Below are 16088 nucleotides of genomic sequence, written 5' to 3'. Positions count from 1 at the left end.
CGCGCTTGGCGACAGCTCCACCTGCTGGCAGAGAGCAGGAAAGTGTTCTGTGAATCGCGGCCACTCTCACTTCTGTCCCGCGCGGGGTGTCCCTTTGTATCCCGCGGCGCACGTCGTCTGTCCGGGAGTTAGTGTGTAACGCAACAGTTTGCCCTCCAGACTCAGAAATACAGCCCACTTAAAAACAGACTTGCAAACAATGCAATCTGGGAAAGGATCTGTAAACTTTAAACAAAATAAAAACACTACAAAAATAACTTAAAAAAAGAAGCTTGACACATCCATAGCAAAATTAAATATAACCTTATTTTTGGAAGAAAAAAAAAAAAAGTTATTGCACAAATGAGTAACAGTTTGTTCCTTTTGTACACTTGAAAAAGTTGACTATGAGTATGAAAACGGGCAGCTTTGCTGCGAAGTTGAGAAAGAAAACAAAAAAAAAAAGCTGTCGCCTCCAACTTGCCCCCCTCGAAAAGCAATCTTCTGGAGGGATCAGGTCACCGAACTCTCCAGGAAATCGTCACACTGCGACGCTCCCACCCATGGTGCAGCATAAAACAAACAGAGTAAGAACATAAACAAAAGAACGTCCAAAACAATATAACACAAAAAAATAAAACGAAAAAAAAAATTACATCAGGAAAAATCGTCAAAGACTGATAAGCACTGTACAACAACCTGCAAGGCGGGCGTCAGGACCACCGTACAGGACACATGCAAAAAAGTTTGGCCGCAGAGTTAACGCCACCTACAGGCCGCGGCGTTAAATGCTGGTCTCGTTCCTCTTTTTGAGCGCTTGGGGCGGGGAGGGGGGGGGGGTTGTCGGAGAGCTCCAGCGGCTGGGGGGAGGGGAGGGGGGGGGGCTTTATCTGCTGCTGAGAGTGACCGGCAGACTCTCGCGGGTGTGCTTCCTCCGCCGCCACGTGTTGCGATTGTACTGCAGGTGAGCGCGGCCGCCCTGGGTGGGGCTGTGCATCACGGCCGGGCTGTGGAGTCCCTTCACGGAGTACTTGGGCCCGTTGTGAATCTGCGAGGGGTGGGGGGAGGGAAAGAATGAGTGAGGGGGGGCTGAGCTGACGTGTCCTTCCGACAACAACTCTGACCTCTTCACTTCCCTGCCAACGCAGGCTGGAAACAACATCTCAACTGGGGCAGCAAGCTTAGGTCTATGACGACATCAGTTAATCAGCTAACTAAAATTAAATTAAAATCGTTTAAATTCATACAAGACATTGCCATGTAGATTCAAAATAGAAACTGGAATAAAAAAGTTAAGCAACACAAAAAGCGAGCAAAAAAAATTTGCTTTCTATAAAGCGATGAGACTAAATGTTCATACAAGTCATCTACGTGATGATGAATGAACAACCTGGTATTCGTTTTCTAATTAAAACTACAAAAATTTAAGATTTTTTTCCCATCAACATTTGTGAAGGAGGTGAAGAACCCCGTCTGCAATAACTTGAATGTTTTATTTTTCCAGACTGTAGATCTATATGGCCACAATAGGAAGTGGAGTTTCACACTGTGCTTAGGGGCAAAGCTGGGCTTTATTACTTATTCTTGGGAAGCATGTTTTGAGTATGAAATTCCTCCCTGTGCACAGCCCCAGTTCTCTACAGCGCGTGGAGTGTGCAGGCGCCTACCTTGTGGTGCAGGTGGGAGCTTGGCAGAGGGCTGGGAGAGGCAGGAGGGGCAGCAGGAGGGGGCATGTGTAGGAAAGGAGGTGCCCCTTCTATACAAACCTGTCTGCCAGGCAGGGAATGGACGCCAATGTTTCCGGGCAGAGACAGTCTGGCCTGCAGGAGGGGGAAGCGGGCAGACGTTGGCAACGTTTCTCACGTTACAGGTTTAAGGCTGGCTTCTGAACTTACGCAGAACTGACAGAACATCTTGCAAACAGCGGTGTCCATTTCATAGCTAATAAAACAGATCGATGAACTACGAATGTGCGGGAGAAAGCACAGTTCATTGCTAACATCCACGAACACCTCTAAGCAAACCCACACTGAGGGAAATATCTGAAACGAATTCGATTTAACATAACACTGTTTTGCAGTTATGACTGAATGATCAAACATGGACGAACTGATCGAGAAGGTAAAAAAAAAATAAAAAAAAAATAGGCTAAAGCAAGTCCAGAAGCAATGCATTAAGATTACTGGAAAAATTCCCTTTTCCAAAATGCAAAGCAATGACATTGAAAGCTGCACAGGGACTGGCACTTACCTGGGAGCCAGAAGGCATGATCAAGGCTCCGCTAAGGTTAGGCTTCCCGTTTGGGATCTGTAGTGTGGGCGCCAGGGTTGCCAGTGTGTGTGCTTGCATTGGGTAAGGGGGAATGTTTGGAGCGGCACAGGGAGTTGAATCAGAGTCCTATTTATTTAAAAAAAGAAGTTAAATTAAGAAAGTACCCATTTTAAATTGTCAAAACAAATGAAAGGCAGAGCTACTCAACTCCAGCCCTGGGAGGATCTTGATCCTTTAAAAAAACACCAACAAACACAAGGGGCTGGTCTTAATTGATTCAATGCAGACAATGAAGTAAGAAAAATCAGGTGGTTAAGCACTCTGCTGGAACAAGCCTGCAGACACTGGCCTTCAAGGACCAGAACTGAACAGCAAGCATATAAATCATCAAATAAAAAGTGACAGCATGCAGACAACTAATGGTGATTTTTGTTTTCAGAAGTACAACTGCCTCACAGCGGAAACTAGCTCCTGTCAGGAATTACTTTCAGGTGCCTCTACTGCATCGGAATACAAAATACTGCTCCCAGACAGGGCCATGCTGGAGTAGTGCAGAGCGGCGCACGGGGGGGGGAGGTCCTTACGATGTCACTTCCTGAGAGGGAGGAGACCGAGGAGGCCGAGGAGTGCTGCTGGGGGCTGGAGAGGGACATGGGGGAGTCGGCGCTGTGCGGGGACACCGAGTCGCGCTGACGCTCGTCTGCGGTGAGGGCCACCAGGCCGCTGGGGTCCGCCTGCTCCCCTCCCTCCTTCAGGACAGGGCCTGTGGGTACATACACACAAAAACGGTAGCACCAGGAACTGCACCAGCCAGCATCCTGCTTCAAACCTTAAACTCACATGGGTTTAGTGTTAACAAAAACACTAAGATTCAGGAACCTACTGCATTTACAAAGTCTTAACCTTAATAAAAGAGCGACAGGCAGTTGTAATGACAGTCATGACAGGTTTATATACCTAAATGTCATAGAAGGCATGATTCATATCTGAACTCCAGTCAAAGACACCAAAAAGCTTTTCAATGGCAGTCAAATGATATTTTAAAATATACAATTAATGTGTAAAGTTCCAATTCTGCATGAAAGTTTTCTAAATGATTTTGCATAAATGAACCCATATCTGTCCATTATCACAGTAGGTGCAGTTAAACTGAGCCGTTATTTCTCAGAGTGGCAAGCCACCCACACCAATTAAACTATGCTGTAAATTTAATCAGACCGGACCGGCGCAGGTTTAGGGTGACTTACCACAGCTCTCTGTCTGGGAGCTCTGCTTGCCCCCCCACTTCTTAATGATCCACTCCCTGTAGTCAATGACTTCCTGGGTCACTTTGATAATGCGACCCAAAGTGCTGCGGGGACAAAGAAAGAAAGCAAATCGCTGTGAGAAGACACAGAGGGAGATGAAAGAAGAACCAGAGTCAGCGGTCGTGGGGAGATCCACGCCACAGCGTGCAGCCGGTGCTGCTGCGACCCGCAGAAATCGGGCAGACCGTCTCACCTGTCGGTGTCTTTGTTGGGGTACGAGCGGGCGAGGGGGGACACTGCGTGGCCCAGCACGATGTAGGCGTAGTCAAAGACCTGTTTCACTTGCATGGCACCATAGGAGCTCCTACCAACATCATTTCCTGGCAAGAACAAGCAAAACAAACTTAGATCAGAGAGAGAGAGAGAGAGAGAGAGAGAGAGGGAGAGCAGAACCCACCAGCAGGCCTCAAACTGCTGGCAAAAACGGGTCAACTCAGGTCACATGATCTCAGACAAGCAATCAAATGCATTCACATATTCATATTACGTATGTACTTCAGAACCAAATTCTGAATGGAAAGAAATAATTATGACTTATGGGCGGCCAAACCAGCAAATATGTACCCACATAATGATATGGTATGTAGTCAAGCTCGTTGCAAATATTCCTACATAAATTCCCATGGATGGGTCTTTTCAGCTTGTGGAGGTGGTACACAGAAAGCACACTGCACGCAAGACTTGACTTGTAAATCCTATTTGACATCTTACAGGAGAATTTCCATTGAAATATGCAAATTGGACAAGCCATTTAAGTCAGGCATAAAACAGAGTTGTCAGAACTCACACACACACACACACACACACACACACACACACGTGAACATCACCATTTTGTATAAAGCTCTCAAGGCTCCGATGCAACCCTGACTTACAGCTTTGAATAAACAGTGCCACACTATTTGAGCAGCCTACACTAGTCTAGAGAAACATGTGCTCGATGTTTACTTTGTTGCTAAGCGATGAGGATTTGCACATTTATTGTATACATACTGCATACCTCTCAAAGAGGCTTTCGATTTGCACTTTGACACTTGAATAATGCATTGAAATTCCACCGGCATGCATTTTGTGCGCGCCTGACATTTTTTCTTTTTTTACCTGGCAAGAGGGGATCCTCGATGCACAGCATCGATGGCCTGTACCCATTGGTCATGGCTTTCATGATTTCTTCTTTGGCAATGTACGCGCCTCCGTTCTTGATCCGGATCCCCGTTTTCAAGTAGTTAAAGTGCCTCCCGTACAGCTCAAAGAACTCAATGAGCAGGATTCCTAGGTTGACGTTGGGATTTCTGGCATCGATTCGCGGGTGCAGCTACAACAACAGAGGCAAGTAAGAACAGAGCAGGTGGCATGCTGTACATTAGAACCAGCAAGGGCCTACGGTCAACATTTTGCATTCTGACAACCCGAGAACTCTCAGCGATGGAGGAAGCCTGAAGCTCCTCGACAAGATTCTACTAGAATAATGTGCACCATTGTGACATGCGGTGTTGCGTGTTAGGACATGCGCGTTATGAAAACTTTACTGTGCGAAACATCCGTTTCAAGTCAGCACAGAAGGTCTTTTTAAAAAAAAAAAAAATGGGGTTCTGATGGACAGATCTAGGCTGTCATCCTTTAAAACAGTCTCATCAGCCTGCTGAACACAACTCTGAGTGGTAACATAAGGTTGTAGGCACTGAGGTGCAGCCTTTGGGGGAAAAGCACTGGTTCGAGAGCATGACCTCTTACCTGTAGGAAGCTAATGACCATTAAAATGAGACTGTAAGAGCTGATTCCACCGGTGAAGACCTCGTTTAGATCCCTCTGAAGGAGGAACTGCTTCAGCACAAAAATTAAGTAAGGCAGGACGGTATACCTCTGAAAGGGAAGAGACAGCTCATCAGTCAATTATTCCAGCTATTACTGGTAATTCTTTCCACAAACTGCTTTTAACCTGCTGTGGTAAGCCAGGCCTGTTCTGCCACAGAAAATGATATGATAAGGATATGACAAATAACTTCAAGTTTCAAATGCAAGCTGTTGTTCTGCATTCAAACATTTGACTCAATGAAACCCTTTGGATATCTACACACATAACACACATAAACACACATAAAAAGCTGCAATCCTGCTTAAGATTCATATTCAAAGAAGCATGTAGTTACTCACAAATGAACCTGTGATTTCATTTTTTCTTATGAAAACATAACCCCTAAAAATACTACCTGTGGATTTTTCATAACATAACATTTCCCATGCATATATTCATAGCCCTTTAGCTCTCAATGGCCCAGAAACACCCTTAACAAAACCTGCAGGTAAAAAAAACACTTTAAATCATAATTCCTTTCCCACAACACACTTAAAAAAAAAAAGTGAGCCATGGAGCTTTTGAATGTCTAATCCAAAATAACTGCAGGGTTTCAGAACATGTATATACAAGTGACAAGTCTTCAGTAACATAGAAAGGGAAGTTCCACAAAATATTTTCAAACATGCCAATAACAATTCATAAACTAGTCTGGAGGTCCACTTTTCTGTCTAAACATGAAAACTTTGCAATTAAAACAGTTTCATAAGACTCACTACCTACGAGCATGGTAAAAGAACCTAAAAATGGTTAGGTATGTAAGCTACCATGAGACTTGCTTCTACTGCATTTTCATTATTTGTTCATTTATCTACACTTCAAAAAACACTTCATACTAAATCTAAAGTGAAGAAAACAATGCTTAAGCCAACAGCAGAACAAATGTCAGCGCTTGAAAGGAACTGACATGGTTTTCATCACTTAAGCCAAATTGCAAGCTTGAATTTGTTGAAGAGGGGCCTCTTCACTGCTTCATTTGCAGATTTACAGGATAAGCTATATTTTTTCAAGAACTAATGCATAGCGCACATGCTTTTAAAATGGCTTCATGCTGAAAAATAAGAAACCCCTTTAGTCAGAAAATGACAACTTACCTTCACATAATCCTTGATGAAGCGAGCAGCTTTCACTCCAGTTTCCACATTGAAACTGATGTCCACTTTGACTTCTGTTTCCTGGTCAGTGAGTTTTATTATTGGTACCTAAAACAGGGGGGAGACTGAATTCTTTAGAACTGGAGCTTCATTTTAACTCTCAAACCGTGAGTTCATCAAGATTCAGTTCTTTTCATATCAGATACTCTAACACACTGAATGTTATAAGCTGTCTGTCTACATAGCTGAACATCTACCGAAGCATTACATGTTAAGAACCTAGCTGGCAGGTACAACAGCAGCATTACAACCTGGCATTCCAAACCGGAATATTCCTTTAACAAGACCGCTACAACAATCTCCATTTATAGGGCCAAATGAATTCTGAGGATTTAACGGAATCTGGGATCTATCATGGAATTTGTTCAATCGAGGAATCACCACAAATCCCATCTGGAAAATGCTGTAAACCCCGAACGCCCAGACAAATCCATCTCTGGCCCTTGTTATAGAAGCAAAGTACAGGCCCTTGAGCAAGTGTTCAGGAACTTCGCAACAGTGTAGCATGATGCCATGATGGAGATTGCAACTTGATGTGTGCATCTAGTATGTGCATAGTAAGCTAGCAAGTAACTTCAATCACATCTATAACAATGTCCAAAGTAAGTGGACCCTCAGAAATATGGCCCTCTCCGCAAAGTTCAGGGCAGATGACTACCAATTACTTTTATGAATGGGAGGGTTTACTGTTCTACAGATATTGCAAGGGAACATTTATATTCTTGTAATACTACAGGAATAAACAGATATAATGCATGACAATACAGAACAATGTGATTTTACATATTCTCTCTTTTATCAAACTGATTAAGTTCCAGATGCTTTCACAAACAAAATGGAAAACGTAATTTGAAGCCAAGAAAACAGAAATCAAAACAATATCCAACGGAAAATTGAAAAAATGGATTTCACTTTGTACTCCATTTACTATAGTCTAGACTCTACAATCAGCAAAGCCCATGAGACACATGTATTCAAACACCTTCCATCAGCTCCAGGACCAGGCATTTCTTTGTGGAGTGTTTGTTAGGACGGTCAATCCTCATTTCAGCACAGCGTGTGAAACGGCAAACTCACCGTAGCTTTGTCAAGCACTTTAATGGAGTAAGGCTCAGCCACACTGTGTTTCCGTAAGGCCTGTTCCAACTGTTGCAGTGGGGGACGCTCCCACTTCCCAAAGACAACCAGGTCAATGTCACTACAGTAAAGGGAGAAGAAAAAGGGCATTTACTGAAGGTTTATCACCCTTTTAGTGATTTTGCAAGGCTATTTTTCAGAGATATCATGCTAATTTCACAGATTTGGAATTCAAGCGCTACCAGCACATTTTCACAGTACAGACATGGGATATTTACTTCTCACTTATATTAGCCACCATACTGTTGATCTTACATACTATAGTCTGTTGTTACCTGGTTGGGAGATAAAGCCCAGTACTGAAGCTGCCAAATATCTGGACCTGTATTAAAGAAAAGGGGGTTAAACTTAAGATGTGTTTGGGACATAATGTTTATATTTCAAAAGAGATCTATTGAGAATTCCATCAGAAGGGTGATTAAACCTTGCTTTGATACTGCAATCTCAAATCTTCATGTCTAGTATCAAAAGCGCTTAGATTTTTGTTCATAACCAAGGCCAAAAGACCCTTGCTTTTACTGTGTCAGTTTTTATACCATTTTTTCCTGGCAATTGTAGACACTAGAAGGAGCTCTGGGAAAGAGGTAAAAGCTTAGCGCTCATCAGAGCAAAGAGGTTCCCCTGGAAAATCTTGTTGCATTGGAGCAAAATGATAGCAAAAGATGATACCAATTTCATTTTCAAATGAAGAACAGATTCCACTGGACTGAAAATAGAACCGGGATGCCAAAGATTCTGGAAGCAATACTGACATTTCAACATCAGGATTCTGTGTTCCATGTTAACCCACTGGTTAAGGTGAATATTACGACTTAAGAACCCTTACAAAATGAGACCCTGTTTCAGCATTCGGCAAATGCCCTGCAGGTGTTCACTGACAGGGTCTCTGTGCTTGTGAAGTCAAGTCAAAATAACCCCCTGCAAGGGAACTGCTTGTATGGTGTTGGGCACAAACAAATATACAATATATGAAAAGTGAAAGCACGCACACATACATAAGACAGAATACAAAAACTGGTTCATTCAGGCTAGTTCATGTAGTAAAAGAAAAATACAAGATAAGGAAAATGACAAAATAAACATCAGGAAAAAAATAATTTAGTAGAACAGTGGTTTTGCAGTGATTTAGGTCTGGTTAATCCAGTGCTCAGAGAGTTGTAAATTAAGAAGCCTTATGCAGGTTGGCACAAAGCTGCAGAGTACTGTCCCAGAGCTACCGTACACTGAGCATTCTTAGAAATCAGTAACAACTGAACTTCCAGTTGAGCTAACACATTATGAGTGGGCTATTGCAGAACTGCTGAAGCCAGGGCCTGACATGCCCGACAAGTGCTCTGAAATTAGAGAATCACTCGCACTGTGCATCTCCATCTCAGGACACAGCAACAATAAGATATGTTATCAAGCACTGGTCACTACACACGAAACAATACATTCAGATCATGATACAAAATTATCACTAACCAATTCTCTGCAGGGAAATGATGCTGATAAGAAAAAAAACACTCTCTTTCCTTTTTCTTTCTTAAGATATCAAACTCCTAGCTGTGCCAATATTCGTAATGTACCAGAGATGTGAGTGCCACATTGCTTTTCTAAAATGGATGCATAATTGTCTGAGCTCTACTTAGCTGCACTACAAAATGCAAGAAGTGATATCAAAATCAACAAGTTGCACTGACTACATGAAATTGCTGTACTTATAGTAACATTATCCAAATGGTGCTGCTGGATTCGTTAGCTAGCCAATGAATTTGAGACAATTTTGAGACTTTATTTCACATTACTGTTACACAGCAGTGTTTACTTGCTGGCTTACTCCAAGAACTACTTTTCAAATAAGATGTTAAACATTTCCACCTTTGGTAACTTAGCTCTTAGTGATGTGGAATGGTCAGTTACAATTCTTGTTATTTGTCACTGCGCAATGACATTGAAACAATGTATGAAAATTCCATTTACCCGTGGTATATCAGTGAATTTCATTAAAACTGGAATGTAAACTTACCAATAGTAACAAAGGTACTGCTGAGGACTAATGAATAGAACAAGTACACTGATTAAAATTCCCACAGATATAATATTTTTGGGGAAAAATTCAAATTACTTTCTAGCCACTCAATTTAAGCCATGTCTTTTTTCCAATGTGTTCTCAGGAAGAGGAAACATTTTGTCATTTTCTGATTTTGAAAAATCTTAATTTACAATATTTCATCTCTGCCTTCTGGTGACTGAGGCTACCCGATAATGTCATAAAGCATGACTCCAGGAGGAAAAGTTCTTGTTCCCACCAAGCTATCTGGCCATTTCTTTCCAACTTACCATGTTCCTGTAGTTTGTAGTGGTAGCTGACTGTAGTCAAATTAAAAAAAAACCTCAAACTCAATGAATCAACTCAAAAGTATAATTTAGCTTTATAAATATGCTGCTCCTCATCTTTACTATAGGAGGAATTCACACAGAGACGTTTTTACAACACAAAAGAACAAGCCATTATGAACTTTGGAGAGGTCAATTACAGGATGCACATCAGACAATCTTAGGTGTTAAACTGAGGTCCAATTTCTGCATGCTTGTTCCAAATTTCTCAAAGAACCATGTTAACCTTCTGGAAACCTCAAAATACCAATGGAAAGAGCTAAACTGAGTACAATCGCCTTTCACCTTTACAGACTGAAGCTGGATTACTGTGGTAAGTCCAGTGTCCAACGGGAGCTCTGTACAACTGAACACGCATGGTGCTGGTGTGACCACTGGGGGTACTGTACTCACGTCCGCCGTGGGCCACAGCTCTTTGATGACCGTCTCTATCCTGTTCACCACCTCTTTCCTCATGGCCGCTTCCTCGGGGCGCGGGGACATGAACTCGTAGAAATCCACTATCTCCTCGTGGAGCCTGGAGGGAGGGAAAGGAGAATTTTGGAAACTCCTTTGGCCATTGGAGTAACATTGTTTTCAAAGGCACAGTTTGAAAGCTCTTAGTGGTCTCACAGTACTAGGTGATGCTGCCATCATGAAATGTAAATTTAAGTGGCAAATACAGATTTGACACTTGCCCAGCTGAACCACATCAAAAAATAGATTGGGTACAAACTGCTGTTTACAAATATTTATCACCACTTGACTATCCCTACACGTTTCAAGAATCTCATTTATAATCATATAATATCTGTGACTGCATAATGGACAACTCTCCATTGCATACAGTGCAATAAAAAGATAAAAATTTTAGAGGAAAAACAGCCGGTCTATTTTACCCACTATAACCACTATTGTAGCCCTGAGGAAATGACTCTAATGCCATATAATGACAGTCATGTAAGGAAAGCTGGAAAGCCTAGGGCTAACGGTACCTTTACAGATTTGTAGGTTTTCCCCCCACAAGCCCATCAAATGTGGCCTCTTCACCAATCAATGGCAACAATCAATGTTGTGGGTAACAAGGTCATAATGCTGGCATTGGATGTCGAACTCAGTACTCTCAGAAACTGTCAGAATGCTGCTTGTCACATACACACTGTGGAAAGCTAAAAGACGCTGCATAAAATAAAGGAGAACTGTTTACTGACATTGCAAACAAACACCACCCTACAAACCCAAAAACTTTATTCTGGATACAAAAAAGAGAGAGTAAAATCATTCCACTTCCTTCACTGTACAGAGTAACTGAGCTAGTGAAAGGACTGAAGATACCTGCTGCATTGTGTACAGAATCAGGTGCACAAACACAGTAGAAATCAGGCCTTTTACATATAGAGGGCAACACTGCTTTTGTTATGGTCAACGCCAGCTTGTTCATATTGCATGTAATCTACATCATCATTTTGGTTACACTGCATGTAATCTGGATCAGTTTGTACTCTTAATTCTGAATAAAAATGAAGAAAAGATTTAAAACGGATCATTCTTACAGTGGTCAATAGGCTACATTGTTAACACCAATTGGGCTGTTTGTACAAATGTCCACTTTAGGGATAAATGTTGGATGGAACGCGTAACTTTCGCCACAAATCACCTCCCAAATTTGAGTAAGTTGACACAGCAAGATAAACCGATGCTTTTCCGTTTTTAAGTTCTTTTAAAGTGGATACATAATTTCATTCATCACTTAATGCGCGTTTACGCCTCAATTTAAAGACATCAATCTGTCTAGCTACATCGATGCATGACACCCTGTGGTCTAACTAAACGAAACGAGTTACTTTTCCCACGAGCTCCAAATTCTTTAGCAGAAAATTCCCAGATGGGTGCAACCTACCATTACAAATATCACAAGTTCATGCAACAGATGAGTTGCTTCCTGTTCAGATCCTCTGCTAAACTACTGGACTGCAGACCTCATACACTACCAAAGTTACACTAACAAACATTAACACCTACGTATTGGTGCCAGCGTCGAATATTTCGCTTAGCTAACTTGTTAGCTTAACGTGAGACCAACATGCTTTTACCATGCGTGGCTACCTACGGCATGAACGTGAACGCCACATTTAAATCTACGCGGACAAACATAACACTGATCAAGTCTGGTGATGCAAAAACAGGCATATCCGTTGTCTTACAGTATAGTTAGCTGTAGCTAGTAATTCACACCAGGCTACCTCGACATTTCATCAGGTTAGCTTGCAAGGCAAAGTAAAACGATGCATGCGGCATTCTGTTGGTTTACACATGCAGAACTGGCAAGCCATAGCCGACTGTCATCTGGAATTCAACTCGCTACCTAGCTAACCGTCATCAAGAACTGCAACAGCTACCCAGCTAGCTAGCTAGCTACCCCTCCCCCCGTCTGACTGTCAGAGGCAGCATGCAAGTCGCCTAGCAAAAGGGGAGCAAATCCAAATGGATAACACCATGCAATTGAGAAATACCCAACTTAAGATTTGCTATATTCTTTCATCTTGACTGTGTGACTTTGCTGCGTAAGTTTCATCAAGCTGGCTAATGGGGTTGCACAAAATACTTGTCATTTTGACGATACTGCTAACCAGATGGGTAGCCAACAACCAACCCAGCTAACAGTCGACAGGCCTCAGGTGTATATGCAAGGGACTCCATTTTGCATTATATTAGTAAGCAGGCAAGGGAAGGATAAAAATTGACACCGTATAACGTCTAAGCCGCATCAAAAACAATGCAAACTTGCTCTTGTTGCCGTAGCCACGTTTCTCCATTAATATCACCAAATCAACAGAGGTGCAAATGGCTAGCTAACGAATGCATGCAAATAGAGAACTTAATTTCTATAGATTATACCCAGTTAACAGGTAGTAGCCTTGCGATCTACTTAAGAAAACAGCAAATTGAGGTCAGTCGGAAAATATTAAAATGTGGTTACTTAGTTTGCCAATCCGTTACGTTGCTAGCTAAGTGGGGTAACGTTACTGCTACGCTATTTTGACGCTTGCAGCATCTTGTGAGATATATGCTAAACTGTGTCTCCAGCTAAGGTCCAAATGGCCACGCATCAATAATAATAATAATAATAAATTACATGGCACACTTAACTTTAAAAATATCAAACTAACACCCAACAAGAATTAAATGGCCACGCCTCCAACTGATTTCTTTTAATGAATATTTATGAGGAGAGTTTTATCAAGATCTGCTGTGGATCAAAATGGTGAACTTACTGAAAAGATACTCGCTTCACATTTCACGTTACCGTTGTGGTAAATGTCTGTGGGAGGTTAAGTAACGTCATGTTTGTTAACTATACGTGCGGTAGACAGCGTTACCCAAGCTGGCGTTACATTTTGTCAGCAGTCATGCAGTTTTCTATATGATCTCTTCTCCTCCAAGTACAGTGCTGCCCAGCAACTTTGAATCGACCACTTGGTGGAAGGAATAATTAGTTAACGTTATAATAATGTCCCTGTTGTCTCATCTCACTTTGGCGTTACCTAACGTTAGCTTTATTGCTAACGTTAGCTAGCTAGCTGCATTCCTTAGGTTACCCAACCCACGCGCACCCTGGGAAGTTGTACTTGGCTTGCTAGTAGCTATGTAACTTCACGCCCACTGAACTAAATAGTGCTTAAAAAGGCAACCCCAATTATGTCCAGAAAAAAATGGTATTGACATGAACATAACCCAATGAGCACGTTCTGTTAATAGTAAGCATTTATCATATTCTTATATTTATCCCAACATGAAAATGCCTCACCAGTAATGTACGTCTTAAATGATCAAAGTAGTATCTAGTGGACTGGCAGCCAGCCAACTTCTCTTACAAGCTAGTTCAAGAACACTGAACTCGCTAGTTGTTTGTAGCACAGAACTTCGCCGACCAGTTAGCCAGCTAGCTAGTTGCGATGTCTGGTTAGCTAGCTAGTTAGCTTTGTATCCTAAAAATCAGTCTGGAGACTGCATTCATGCGTTTTCCTATTAAGGCCAAAGAAAAGTTCATTTCCTTTACTCCCCAAAAGCGTATGGCTTTATCAATGTTACATGCATATGAAACATGAGTTTGTCAGCTTATAGGGTTTTACGCGATAATGATATATGAAGTCAGCATTGTAGAATGGCTGTAATGTTAAGCTAACGTTAGTACATCTCGCCTCCGTTCACTTCAGTGAAAACGCTACAGGACGACTTTCAACGTACTGTGGAGGAAAAAAAGCACAACTAATACTGGGCTAATATTTAAACTCGGCTTACCCGTTTATCCCTGGATTGTATTTCCTGGTTTTCCACGGAGTTCCAGAACAGACATAGTTGCCATTGCTCCAGTTGGAAAGCAGATAGTTGATGCCATAGGTGCTCGCCTTGTTGTCACTTTTCCTACGGCCTGGGTGGTGATTATGATGGTTCACGACTGCGGTGGGGTGAAAACTGTGGCGCTTATTGTAATTTTGCTGGAAATTGTACTGATGTTGTTCTTGATGAAGATTGTGATGATGGTTCATATTGTACATATTGTCACTGAAACTAAATATGTTGGCACCTCCGGCGTTTTTGTTCATGTTTCCAGCGGCATTACCACCACTGCCATTAGTCCTTCCCGAAGAGCAGTTGGGAGCCGGGCTTTCTGTTACGGAGTCCACAGAGGACGAGGACGACACAGAACTCGTCTTCTGTAGACTTTTCCCCTCTCCCGCACCTACCTTTACTCCGTTGGAGAACTGAGTGGCGAGAGGGCTCTGTGTGCTGCCGTTTGGTAACGTTACACTGAAGGAAGAATTTGCAGTGCTGTTTCTGGAGCTGCTTGCATGGCTGCTGCTTTTGCTAGGTGCCGCGGCTGCTACATTTTTGAAAACGCTGGAGTCCACAGCCGGAGAGTTGACACAAAGGTGCTGGTGGGAGTGATGGTAGTGGTGGTGATGGTGATGATGATGAAGAGGCTGATGATGAGAGGAGTTTGTCCTGACTGCCTGAGAGGTCTCCCAAATATGCATCCATAAGGCATTCGCAGGTCCTTTCTGCTCGGGCTGAATCCAAGCTACCCTCGGATCCATTCAACAATTTTTTTAAACACCCCTTTTAAACGAATCCTGATGCCTGTTAAAATACACTCGTTAATGGACCTTGACAGTTCGCAAGTAATCCCGTTTAAAATTACAGAGAAAGTAAGTGCTAAAAGCCCAAATCGAATGGGGATCACTGGCTAGTCCTCATACAAGCTAGCTAGTTAGCTATAAATTCTGAAACAGTACGGCGATCCAATATGGCGTATTCTCTTGAACCCGAAAACAGGCTGCGCATGTCCGTTGGATTTTAAACTATCGCCCTGAACACACCCCCGTCTCAAAAAGCGAGCACGCGCACTCATCCCCTAACTCCTGCCCCACCCTTCTTTACATCGAGGCGGTGGAACGGCTCGTTCGCGAATGTAATTAAACGAAATTCCACATTTTATTAAAATTTAGGTATTTCGAAAGTGTAGGAATGTAAGCTCAGTCGATCGTGCAGTTGTATTTTTTTAGATTGTACTATATGGTTCCCTGAACGTAAATGTCCTTATCTGTAAACCTCCTTGTGTTAACATGGGTATTACGGCAGAGCTCTTTCAAAAGACACAGAACAGAAAATACATGTTGCACGAAGGTAATAAACGTTACAACATTGCAACAGTTACAAATTAAAGGGGAAAGTTGTTACTGGGTAGGTTAAAACAAAATAGCGGAGTTATGGAAACAAACACAGTAAGATTATGGAAAGAAATTACATGACGGATGGACACCAACTTGCTATGAAATGAATGAATGATAACACCAATGACAGCGTTACGCCAACCTCATTGTAATTGATAGGATCAATACCTAATAGAGTCTGCACAAAGTTTCAGCAGGATGATCATGTTATTTTGGACATTTGTGTAAAATACAACTGATTTCATCCACATGGTATTCATCTGGTGGAAAATGATGGGGTAGTGGTATAGAG

General features: G+C 42.2%; 1 protein-coding gene across 1 annotated transcript; it reads right to left on the bottom strand.

Annotated features, from left to right (window-relative positions):
- Positions 1-835: 835 nt before the first annotated feature.
- tent4a (terminal nucleotidyltransferase 4A) lies at positions 836-15364 on the bottom strand. Its single transcript, XM_036555596.1, has 13 exons — positions 14364-15364; positions 10476-10599; positions 7979-8025; positions 7644-7764; positions 6507-6614; positions 5292-5420; positions 4659-4872; positions 3751-3877; positions 3498-3601; positions 2835-3013; positions 2230-2376; positions 1647-1799; positions 836-1027 (listed from the first exon to the last, which is right to left on the bottom strand). The coding sequence occupies exons 1-13, from the start codon at positions 15158-15160 to the stop codon at positions 866-868; spliced, it is 2412 nt and encodes an 803-aa protein (XP_036411489.1). The 5' UTR covers positions 15161-15364; the 3' UTR covers positions 836-865.
- Between the last annotated feature and the right edge of the window lie 724 nt (positions 15365-16088).

Source organism: Megalops cyprinoides, chromosome 21 (genome assembly GCF_013368585.1).
Source record: "Megalops cyprinoides isolate fMegCyp1 chromosome 21, fMegCyp1.pri, whole genome shotgun sequence".
In the NCBI taxonomy this organism is placed as follows: Eukaryota; Metazoa; Chordata; class Actinopteri; order Elopiformes; family Megalopidae; genus Megalops; species Megalops cyprinoides.
The sequence above is the reverse complement of the archived record's forward strand: the minus strand, read 5'-3'. Positions and strand labels throughout refer to the sequence as shown.

Bases quoted from the DNA above. Each gene is read 5' to 3' on its own strand.
- tent4a (XM_036555596.1), bottom strand. From the start codon at position 15,160: ATGGATCCGAGGGTAGCTTGGATTCAGCCCGAGCAGAAAGGACCTGCG. The intron at 3,878-4,658 runs GTAAAAAAAGAA...TGTTCTTGCCAG, and splicing joins CGAGGATCCCCTCTTGCCAG to GAAATGATGTTGGTAGGAGC. The intron at 1,028-1,646 runs GTAGGCGCCTGC...CACCCCTCGCAG, and splicing joins GCTCCCACCTGCACCACAAG to ATTCACAACGGGCCCAAGTA.